Source organism: Lutra lutra, chromosome 8 (assembly GCF_902655055.1).
Source record: "Lutra lutra chromosome 8, mLutLut1.2, whole genome shotgun sequence".
NCBI classification, from domain to species: Eukaryota; Metazoa; Chordata; class Mammalia; order Carnivora; family Mustelidae; genus Lutra; species Lutra lutra.
This window is the reverse complement of record NC_062285.1, coordinates 54,850,367-54,860,962: the sequence shown is the minus strand read 5'-3', so window position 1 is coordinate 54,860,962 and position 10,596 is coordinate 54,850,367. Positions and strand designations below refer to the sequence as shown.

At 58.0% G+C, this 10,596-nt stretch overlaps 2 protein-coding genes and 1 long non-coding RNA gene across 5 annotated transcripts in view; 2 read left to right on the top strand and 1 right to left on the bottom strand.

Annotated features, from left to right (window-relative positions):
- Nucleotides 1-670: 670 nt before the first annotated feature.
- Nucleotides 671-10,596, top strand: part of HOXC4 (homeobox C4) — a 61,089-nt gene continuing 51,163 nt past the window's right edge. Inside the window, exon 1 of one of the 3 annotated variants that reach the window (XM_047740196.1) lies at nt 671-771. The gene's annotated coding sequence lies outside the window, so the exon portion shown is untranslated. The remainder of the gene's footprint in view (nt 772-10,596) is intronic. The other 2 variants (XM_047740198.1, XM_047740195.1) reach the window with 2 other exon arrangements.
- LOC125106332 (uncharacterized) lies at nt 4,773-5,722 on the bottom strand. Its single transcript, XR_007129300.1, has 2 exons — nt 5,441-5,722; nt 4,773-5,007 (listed from the first exon to the last, which is right to left on the bottom strand). It is a non-coding gene; the product is annotated as an uncharacterized LOC125106332 (long non-coding RNA).
- On the top strand, nt 5,730-9,108 carry HOXC9 (homeobox C9). The gene is made up of 2 exons (XM_047740200.1): nt 5,730-6,476; nt 8,196-9,108. Exons 1-2 carry the CDS (start codon nt 5,939-5,941, stop codon nt 8,438-8,440), a joined length of 783 nt encoding a protein of 260 aa, XP_047596156.1. The 5' UTR covers nt 5,730-5,938; the 3' UTR covers nt 8,441-9,108.

The window sequence follows — 10,596 nt, the reverse complement described above, 5'->3', positions numbered from 1 at the left end:
GGGTGGGGCACTGGGCTTTGTGTGGGTCCCGTGCGGGGGAGAAGGTTTGCAGTCCGGGGCAGGGTCGCGGCCCGAGGGTGGCCCGGCGGACGCCTTGGCTAGGAGGCGCGAGGGCTCGGACAAGGTGGATTGTGTGTGGACTTTGGCCGCAGACGGAGCAGAGCGGGCTCCGGGGCGGAGGCTAGCCGCGAGGCGGGCAACCGGATGTTGAGTCTGTAGGAAGGACCTTGAGGTCTGTTTGGTGTTTGGGCTGCCGGGGGGCGGCGGCCCAGAGTGTGGAGCGCGCAGTGCGCGGGGCGCGGCGGTCAGCGTGGGCGAGGCAGCAGGCCCCGCACACCTCTGCAGCTGCCCGACAGTGTCCAGGGCGTCTGCACAGAGGCCGGCCAGTGGTCAGAGCATGGAAAATAAACGCGGTTAAAGGTCTTTCTTTCTTTTTCACATAAGAGGTCCTTTTCTCTCTCTCTCTCTCTTTCGGAGATACCTGGATTTGGTCCAGAACAGGTTGCCCGCGGGAGGGCCCCGCGAGCGGCAGCGCGCGAGGGAGGGAGAGAGGGAGGGAGGGCAAGAAAGAGGGAGGGAGGGAAGGAGGGCGGGCAGCGGCGGCTGCGGTGGCCGGGGCTTCCCTCCCCCGGCGGGAGGCGGCTGCCCTGCATCTGTGGCCGTGGGGAGCCGAGGAGCAGGTAACGAAGGCGCTTCCCGAGGCGGGATTGGACCAAGCCAGAGGGACCGAGTCTTCCGGGTCTCTGCCCAACGCCCTGGAGGGGAGAGAAGGTAGGGAGATCGGCGCCCGCCCGGCCTGGCGGAGAGGCCTCGGGAATGTTGAACCTGTATTTGATTTTAGGCTCACACTCATGTTGTGAGTCTGTCTGCCTCCGGAGATGCGGTTTGTCTGTCTGTCTGTCTGTCTGAGACGTCCCAAACCCTAGGCTCTCCTTCCAAAGGCTGAAAAAATCGGGAAATTTCGTCGGCATGTACACTTTCATTCATTGGATTCTCTGCAACTCAGCGGGGCTGGCTGCTGCGCCCCCAAGTTGGAAGGGAGCTTTGGTCCAGCTTTCGGGATGCCGGATCCTCTGGTTCCCTCCGCCATGGGCTGAGTTTCCGGCTCCAGGTTCGCGGGTTGCCCTGAGGTTTGAGGCCAGACAGCTCCCAGTCTGGCAGGGAGGGCGGGGGAGAGACTAGCGGCTCTGGCCCCTTAATTGTACTTCGGACCCGTATTGTCTCTCCTTTCGCCACCTCGGCTTCCTCAGTCTGGGCTCCAAAGTCACTGCAAATTTCCTTGCGACACACACATCACACAAAGATCAGGTAACAAGGCTCCCCGAGCCATGGGGGCTTCAGGCAGAGAGCACCCCCAGTTCTGGGGCCGCTCCCCCTTCAACCACTCCCCAGGCTGGGAAACCAGACCCGGTTGGGGGAGCCGGAAATAGCCCCGTTTGCTGCGGGGCGGCAGGGCGGGGGCCGGCGGGAATGCAGGCCGTGGCGTTGAGAGGGCCACGTTCACAGGCCCTGGGGGTTTCACTCCTGCTGGGCTTAGGGGCCTGACTCCTGGTGTGTAGGGATCCCGGATACCCACCTGGGGTGGGGGCAGGACGCGGTCTCTCCTCGCGGCGGGCCAGAAGAATTCAGTTTCTGCTTCCAGCGCAGGCCTTAGCTAGGAGGAGTTGTGTGTGGGTGTGTTTTTCCCAACAAAGAGGGATCAGGAGCGAGAAGGGGGGAAAGTAGAGGGGAACCGAGGAGGGGGCGGGGAGGGGGAGAGGGCAGCCGAGAGGTGAAATGAGCCCATTTCAGGGGGAGAAGGAAAATGAAAGCAAATGGAGCACGGCCTCCTCCGCGCGGGCGGGTGCTGACGAGCCCGGGAGCGGGCTCCCTGCCTGCGGCGGCTGGGGACCGGGAAAAGCCTGTTTTAAATTTAATCCGAACTTGACGGTGTGGATTGAACCGGAGGGAATTTAAATCACTAAGAGGGAGGCGCAGGGCGAGGGGAGGGGATGACTCTAACCTGCCTGTCTTTCTGTCTGTCTGTCCTTCCCATGGTGGTGGTATCTTGGTTGTGGTCGCAGCTGTGCAGGTCTGAGGTGATGGAGTCAGGGTGCCCCTCCCCCTTAGGGGGTCTCCTCTGCCCAGTGAATTCTTTTGGGGTCGGAGGCAAGCTCTAAGAACCAGAGTGAATGCAGAGCTGCTGGCTAAAGCTGGGGTTCCCCCCACCAACAGGGACTCCAGTGTCCTCCCGTCCCTCGGGTTTGCCCCATCTGTGCTGAGGAAAACTGAAGGGTTTGGTGGGGGTTGAGAGGGAGTGTGGGAATCTGGCAGGATATTCAGCAGGAGTAGGTGAACCTGGAAAGACAAGCCCCTCTATTGGTGCCCCTACAGCCTTTGTGCCCCCACATCCATAGGCTGGGATTTGTGGGGGGAACCTCAATTTCTGCTTCAGAGCCCTGACCTGCCAGCCCACCTCCAAATGCAGAGACTATGGGTACAGCCCACAGACAATTGTGGAACCTGAGGGACCTCAGCCTGGTGAACTCAGGGACTCCCAGCCTCTTCCAGCCCCCCTCCTCGTGGCTGCTGCTCTCTGCAAGGCATAGGCAAACCGGGGCATTGGTGGGGAGGGGGCTGTGGGCGAGGCCTGCTTCCTGATCCACAGCTGTGTCTGTGCCTGAGTGGGGAGGGTCTGAGTTCACGCTCTCAAACGAAGGCAACATCTCCCATCAGTTTCACGGGGAATTTGATGGCAGCAGGGAGCCCCGGCTGGGTGATCAGGTCTGCCCCGCTGTCGCTGCCTCTGCTGGGTGGGCAAGCAGGGTGGGCAGGCAGCTCCAGAGTTGAAAAGAAGGTAGTGGCCAAAGGGGTTAGGACAGAAAGGGGCATCTGTTTACAGCCGCTGTGTCTGACGGGCTCTTCCAAATAGTAGAGGCCCATAGGAAGAGGTCTTTAGGGACGCCTTTCTTCTAGGAAAACTGAGGTGGGGGCACGTGGGCCCTGTTGGCTGGCGAAGACGCACAGGGAGGAGCGGTGCATGAGACCTTCTCCTTCCTCATGTCTTCTTTGCTCCTTGACTGGAGCGTGGCTCAGCCCCCAGATGCCTGGGGGGGGGCTGCCTGGGCTGAGATGGGGTTCTACATTCTCCAGAGGCCTAGTGTACCCACCCCAGCAGGTCACCCGGGAGGAACAGGAGAGGAGGCCTCTTCCTCCTTTGTGTCCGGACAGAAGTGGCCGCGGCGCCCGGAGCGGGTCCCGCGGCAAAGGCCTGGCGAGCAAGCGGACAGCACAATGCCACGGCTGCTCCCAGCTCGCGCCCTGCCCGTCCCGCCTGCCTATCGCCAGCCTTCCTCCCTCCCGCTCTCTGCACGCCTTCCTCTCCCTGCTCTCCCATCTCTTTTCATCTTGCCCCCCTCTTTCCTTTAATTCTCCCCTCTCCTTTTCTTTTTATCTCAGTCCTCCGTTTTCTTCTCTCTTTCCTTCCTTCCTTCCTCTCCATGGGCCTGGCGCCGTGTTGCAGTTGTTATGTCTCGGGCTCAGTCTCTCTCAGGCTCTGTCCCCTGATGTCCTCTAGGTCTCTGTCTGGCCCCGGGCCCGCTGAAGGCTAGCTACACGTCTCTGCTCAGTGCTGCCAGCAGCCGCCCCAGAGCCAGGCAGGGTCCCCAGCCGCCAGGGCTGGGGGAGGTGCTGACGGGGCTGGGGATTTGGAGAAAGCCTCGGCAGGGGGACGGGAGGGAACCTCCTGTCTTTTCCTTGAACTAGTGAGGGAGAATTTTTGATTGACAGCTAACCCGACTCCATCAAGGCCAAAGAGATATTCTGTTTCTTGATGTAATTTGGATTTCCCACGCCAGTCCAGTCCGGGGGAGGGGAAGACAATCAGAGCTGAAGGCGAGGAGGCTGAGGCCCCGGGTTGTCTCTCCCTAGCCAGGCACTTCTCTCACACCCCCCATGCGTCGAAATCCCAGCCCCGCTAGACCGAAAAGGAAAGAACCAGAGAGGGGGAGGAGCAGGGACCGGGGAGGGGACTTGGAAAGCTGGGGTCAGTGCTGTGGGCTGCAGATCTACCCTTCCCCCCTCAACTTTCCTCCCCCCACTTCCACAACACACATGCTACACTCTCTGGGACACCTCTCTCCAGCCCTTCTCCACCCCAGAGGAGACAGGTCGACAGAGATACAGGAGAAAACCATCCTCCACCCCCACCCCCAGCGTTTGGTCCCCTCCTGGGGACAAGAGTGGGAAAGAAGGGCAGGCGTCTCCTGTCTGGGAATCCTTGTCTTTTCCTGCTGCCTCAGAACCTGTATCTCAGCCTCAGCTCCTGCCTATTTCCCATAGCACAAACTGGGACTCTTCTCTTCTGACCCTGAAATTGCACTCCTCCTTCAAACTCACTCTGCCATGCCTAGGGCGCATCGTGTCTCTGGGGGACATCACCTGCCCTTCTCTCTAGCCCCCCCCCCAGCCAAACTCCCTGCCCCCCTCTCTTGCACCCACTGAGAATTTCCTGTTTGCTAAAAGCCCACCTTTACCAAACCACCATGGGACAGTCTGATGGAAAGCCCAGGGCTGGGCGACAAACCCCAAATTCAAGGAGGAGGGTAGCAACCAACTTATTGGGGGGAGGAATCCAAGTTGTCTGATCTTCCTTACAATCTCACTGCCCCCTCCAGAATTCCTACGTCCGACCCCAAAGAAATTGCTTTCTCCCATCCCTCCGTTGCTTTTTTCCCGTTCCAAAAACAGCCTACAATTTTATTTAATGAAAGACACATTTATGAACAATCAAATGATCCTCATAAAAATTTTATTGAAGGACGTAAAAACAAGCTACTTGCCCACGACCGAGGTCGCTCTCTCTCGCCTTGCCCGCTCTCACCCTGGCTCTCTGCAGACAGAGCCCTGGAGTGACTTCTTTTGGGGGGGCAGGGTGTCGCAGAGATGGAGTTGGGGGCAAAGGAGGGTGAGCAGGAAGACGGGACGGGGATGCCCCACTTGTGCTGATCTCTCCTCCACTTCTTCAAGCTGGCAAAGAAAGATAAATAGATATAGACAATAAATTTAAAATAAAGGAGCTTGCATATCTGTGCCAAAGCAAAGAGAGGACTTCTGATGATAAAGGTGTATGAGGTCCGGAGGTCCTACCCCTCCCACAAGCAGACCACCTTCCCCAAGCTGCCCGACCCCAGATTTGGGGGGCTGAGTTGGCCAGTGGCAGAAGGACGCTCCCCCTTTCCCTCCTTCCCTCCCTCCACCCCAGCTTCTCCAGTCCCCTCCCACCCTCCCTCCCTCGCTGCTGCTGCTCCTGAAAGAAATACATACATACACACTATTTAAAAACGCATTTTTAAAAGCCACGTTCCGAACTGACAATCGCGGATCTCGGCTCGCGCAGAGACTGCGGGAGCGTCGGGGCCGACAGAGACGGATTACGTCAAGAAATAGTTCCTCCACCTACCTCGGCCGGCCTCTCCGCCCCTGCGGGGCTCCCGCGCCCAGCTCGGCCCTGGGGGTCCGGGAACCCTGGCTTCGGGGACTGGCATTTTCACCCCATTAAGAAATCCTCCAGGGTGTGTGTGGGGGGTGCGGGAGGCCATCAGTTTATGGGTGGACATGGGCAAAGGGGTGTGCTGATGAGGTACGAGTTGTCCTGAGGGGGTGGCCGGTGCCTTGGATCCAGAGTTCCGGACCCCCAGGAAAACGCAGGTCGCGGGGATCAGCCGAGAGAAGGGGGTGGGAGAAGGGGGAAAAAAAAAAAAGGCAAGAAAAAAAAAAGCCCCTGCGCATTGATCCGCGCCGTATTTTTGGGTAAATACGATCACGTGGGGGCCGGGGAACCAATGAGCTGCGGGGAAAAGGCTGGAAAAATAATTACCTGCCTTGATTGTTCTGTGAGCAGATAAAAAGTACATATACAGTTCATACAATAATCTTATGTATGTAAAACCCTGTTACGATGTCGGCGACGGGGCCCATCAGTAACTATTACGTGGACTCGCTCATCTCTCACGACAATGAAGACCTCCTAGCGTCCAGGTTTCCGGCCACGGGGGCTCACCCCGCCGCCGCCAGACCCAGCGGTTTGGTGCCGGACTGTAGCGATTTTCCGTCCTGTAGCTTCGCGCCCAAGCCGGCAGTGTTCAGCACGTCGTGGGCGCCCGTGCCCTCGCAGTCGTCCGTGGTATACCACCCGTACGGCCCCCAGCCCCACCTCGGCGCCGACACGCGCTACATGCGGACTTGGCTCGAGCCGCTGTCCGGCGCCGTCTCCTTCCCCAGCTTCCCGGCCGGGGGCCGTCACTACGCCCTCAAGCCGGACGCCTACCCCGGGCGCCGCGCCGACTGCGGCCCGGGCGACGGCCGCAGCTACCCGGACTACATGTACGGCTCTCCCGGGGAGCTGCGCGACCGCGCCCCGCAGACACTGCCCTCGCCCGAGGCGGACGCACTCGCCGGCAGCAAGCACAAAGAGGAGAAGGCCGACCTGGACCCCAGTAAGTTGGGAGCAATTTTCCTTTACAACCGGCGCGGGAGGGGAGGGGAGGCAGGGCGTGGGGGGGGGAGCCGGATTACAGCCCCTCGGAGCGGCGCAGGGAGCGCGGGAGAGGGGCGAGGGCGAGGGGGCGAGGACTCAATAAAAGCGAATTACCTTGGGGATCTTTCAGGGGCAGGAAGGTCTGAGAAGGGAGCCCAGGGAGCCAGGTTGGGAGAGGGCTGATGGGGGCTCCTCTCTCCCTGGTGCTGGCTTTGATGAGACACCCCCCACCCCCACCCCACCCCCAGCCCAGGCTTTTTTGGCTCAGTCGCTACTTTCCAAGAAATGCACACAGGGCCAAGGGATGGGGTGGGGGGTGAGGTTCATTTTATGGTTTGAGGTGGGATAGGGGAAGAGACAAGGAGGACACTGCGGACAGAGAGGAAATACCCCAGGGAGAAATATCACCCCTACCTCCCAGCCAGCATGGGGGTCCTCACCCCATCAGGGATTCATTGAACAGAAGGTGCCTGGACTTCTCCCCTCCAGGAGCACTAGGTGAGGGGTCTGGGGGATTTCACAACCTGGGAACTTGGAGAAATCAGGACTTCCAGAGTTGGGGAAGAGAAGTGGGGTCCCAGTCTCCTTAAACTTGAGAGCCCTCTTCTGAGGGTCTGCAGGAAAGAGGGTTGAGAACAGGGCTCAGGAATGAGGAATGGAGGGGGAGGCATCTCCCCAGACTGAGAATTATACCCCCTCAACACACACACACATACTCCCATCAAGGAGACTGGAGCCTTAGAGTATTGCAAAGAAGGGCAGGGATGGGGGGGGGGGGGCAGGTGGGAGCTGCTGGGCCAGAGAAAGGGGAAAGAAGGGGAAACAGCAGGGGAGGGGGTGCAGCCCCTGGGTGTGAGGAAGTGTCTGGGGGAGTCCAGGAGGGGGCTGCAGGAAATCCTTTCCTCCAGCTCCATAAGGGGCCAGGGCCTAATTATACCCCTCTGAAGGCTTCCCTCCTTGCCCTCAGCTACTCCCATAAACCTGAAATTGGAGGCTTGGCTCCTGCAGAGCCTGTCCTGGGGCTGGCGGGATGGGGGCACTGGAAGCCTAACAGGGAGGCTAAGATATGGGGAGCCTGTCCCAAGGCTAGCAGCTCTCTGGGGAGAGGAGAAAGTCTTTCCCCATTCTAGCATCACTCTGAGAATTCGCCTCAGCAGGGTTGAACTCCGAGAGAGAGCGGAGCGGGGCTCTGAAGAGGGTAGTGAGGGGCTTAGGGACTCTCAGGGTCAGGAAACAGAACTGCTGAAATTTCAGGACTTGGTCGTGGGCTGGGAGGGTGGGAGGGGGCAGAGGAGGAGGGAAGTGGGGAGGAGAGAGACCTCACTATAAAAATAAAAAACAAGAGAGAGAAGCGTTTATGGGCCTATGAAACGGTTGGGAATTTGGACTTTTTATGAGCATATTCTCGAATTACTACTCTTGAAGCTGAGGACCAGACTGTAGGGGCTTTGATAGCCTTGATTTCCTCTAGTTTGAGGTGCTAGAAATTGAAGAGGGGGACGATGGGGAGAGGGCAGCATGCAAAAGGAGACAGGGCGAAAATTCCCAAAGCAAAACGTGTCCAAATTCAGGTTCAATTATTGCATTGGGGGAACCTGGCTAAGCCTGGGGGTAGGGTGGCAGGGGTCCTGGGCTAGAAAGGGGCTCCACTGACCCCTGCCTGTGTTTGGCCCTCCAGGCAACCCTGTGGCTAACTGGATCCACGCCCGCTCCACGAGGAAAAAGCGGTGCCCCTACACCAAGTACCAGACGCTGGAACTGGAGAAGGAGTTTCTCTTCAATATGTATTTAACCAGGGACCGTCGGTACGAGGTGGCCCGGGTTCTCAACCTCACCGAGCGGCAGGTCAAAATCTGGTTTCAGAACCGCAGGATGAAGATGAAAAAGATGAATAAAGAGAAAACCGACAAGGAGCAATCCTAAACCTGGCCCCAGCCTGCTGCCTCGGCACAGCCAAGGGAAAAACAAAACAAAAAAAACCCGCAAAAATACCCCAACCCAGGCGGGAGACAGCACGAAAAGAAAAGGAAAGAGCAAGATAGAGAAAAGCCAATCGGCTTAAAAAGAAAAAAAAGGAAGGGGAAGAGGAAAACTCTTGCGATTTGGGAGGGTTCAGTGTTGAGAAATTGGTGTTTTAGAGTTAGTTCTACCCAGCGAGGAGGAGGAGGCGGGGAGAGAAGCCACGTTCTCTTCTCCCAGCGCAACTGAAATAAATGACACACACAAATGTGATTTTTCCCCTCCTTTCTCCAGAGAAGCCAGTACTTGAATCGCTTTATTTCTATTTTTTTTCTGTATCGTATTCGGTCCGGGCCATCCCTCCCCAGGCCTGGGGTGCTCTGCGTGCAGATTTTGTACAAAATAAGACACACACACATACACAATAACAATTCCCAGCCCAGGAGCTGAGGGGCGAGGGCCCAGACCGTGCTGTAGGCTGGGTCCGGCGGCGCAGGCCGACGCCTCGGGCGTGTGTACATAGCAGTGTTTCTCCTCATCCCCAGCGTCAGTCCTGTAACGTGCTTCTGTTTGTTATGGTAGAACAGCTCTGTGTTAATATATCGAAGTCACTTAAAAAACCAGAAACCCAACCGCATCCAGTTCTCGTTATTTCTCCTCCCTGTGGCTCCCAGGCTGCTGTCGTGGAGGAGGCAAGTGCTTGGTGCCTTTGGGGCCAGCCGGAGCCAGGGAAGGGGCTCCCTCTACCTCGGAAGGGCAAGTGCCTGCCGCTGCTCTCAGGGCAGGGTGGGGTGGGCGTGAGAGCTCCAGGGGTGGAGTGGAGGCTGCTGAGGCCCTGGCCCAGCTTGTGCCTGCCCTGCCGGTGGCCTGTGAGTTTCCTGGTAGCTCCTTGGAGTCCTGGGCGGGGGGGGGGGGGGGGGGGGGGGGGGGGGGGGGGGTGGGGGGTATGGCATGAATGGTTTTCCCTGGCTGTAATTAATTGTAATAATTTATGAGTACATGAGATCGGAGGGAAGAGATAGGTGAAGATGAAAGTTGGGTGCTGGGTGAGGGCCCGGGCTGGATTCTTGCCTGTCTGCCTTGGTGCTTCGAGGGATGGCTGGGAGGGAGGGAGAGTGTGCAGTGAGCGGTGAGGGAGAAGGCTGAGCAGGCCTCAGGGAGCAGAATAGGCACTGGGGACTGCGTTGAGAGTAAAAGAAGGGGGCGAGAAGAGGGAGGGAGAGGGGGAGAGAAGGAAGGAGAAAGAGAGGAAGTAGAGAGGGAAGAAAGAACGGGAAGGAAGGGAGAGAAGGAGGAAAGAGAAAGATAGCAAAACAAATACAATCAGAATTAGATTTGGTTTCAACTTCCCAATGCATTCTCAGCTTCTGTCTCGCTCTCCCTCTCCCAGTTCTCTTTTCTTCTCAGTCTCTCTCTCTGTCTCTGGTGGTTTAGTTTGAATGTTGGTTTGGGGGCGACAGGGTTATGTGAGTGGCTGCAGTGTTTCTGGGGAATGACGTGGCCAAGGCCTGAGGAAGCTGGTCAGGGAGTAGCCCGGAGTGGGGTGTTCCCTGATGATGGGGGTACCCCAGGCACAAGGGTAGAGGCCCGCATATGCAACAGCCTATTGGGGCTGGTCAGTTGCACTGCACCCCAGAGCGCCTTCCCCAGCACCGGTCGTTTTCATCTGCTAATCAGAAGCAGACATGAGCTGCTGGGTATGCCTCGGCCCGGCGCCCCCTTTCTCGGAAATCCCCCAATCTGGAAACTATTAAACTCAGACGTCTTGAAATATAGCGCTTTAATATCTCAGGCTGCCCATTCTGGCGAGGGTGCAGGGTGTTGTTCTGAATACTTGGGGAATACCACCATAAAAGAAAATCATTGGGGATCCCAGTCCTTCTGCAGCTTCCTCCATCGCTTGGCCTTACAGGATTGGTGAGGCTCTTGGAGGGACCAGCCCCTTCCCCATCATTTGAATCTCCTACCCCCTCCTTCCATTCAACACTCCAATTTCGGGGGCTGGAGGAAGGTAGGATCCTGGCACAAACATTTTGTTTGGATGATATTTTGAGGGGGACAATCAAAAGTCGCAAACACTGGTTTTCCCAGTGGCTGAAGCACCTCTCTTTCCCACTGAA

Excerpts from the sequence above, each read along its gene's own strand:
- HOXC9 (XM_047740200.1), top strand. The coding sequence starts at position 5,939 with ATGTCGGCGACGGGGCCCATCAGTAACTATTACGTGGACTCGCTCATC. Across the intron at positions 6,477-8,195 it reads GAAGGCCGACCTGGACCCCA|GCAACCCTGTGGCTAACTGG; the intron begins GTAAGTTGGGAG and ends TTGGCCCTCCAG.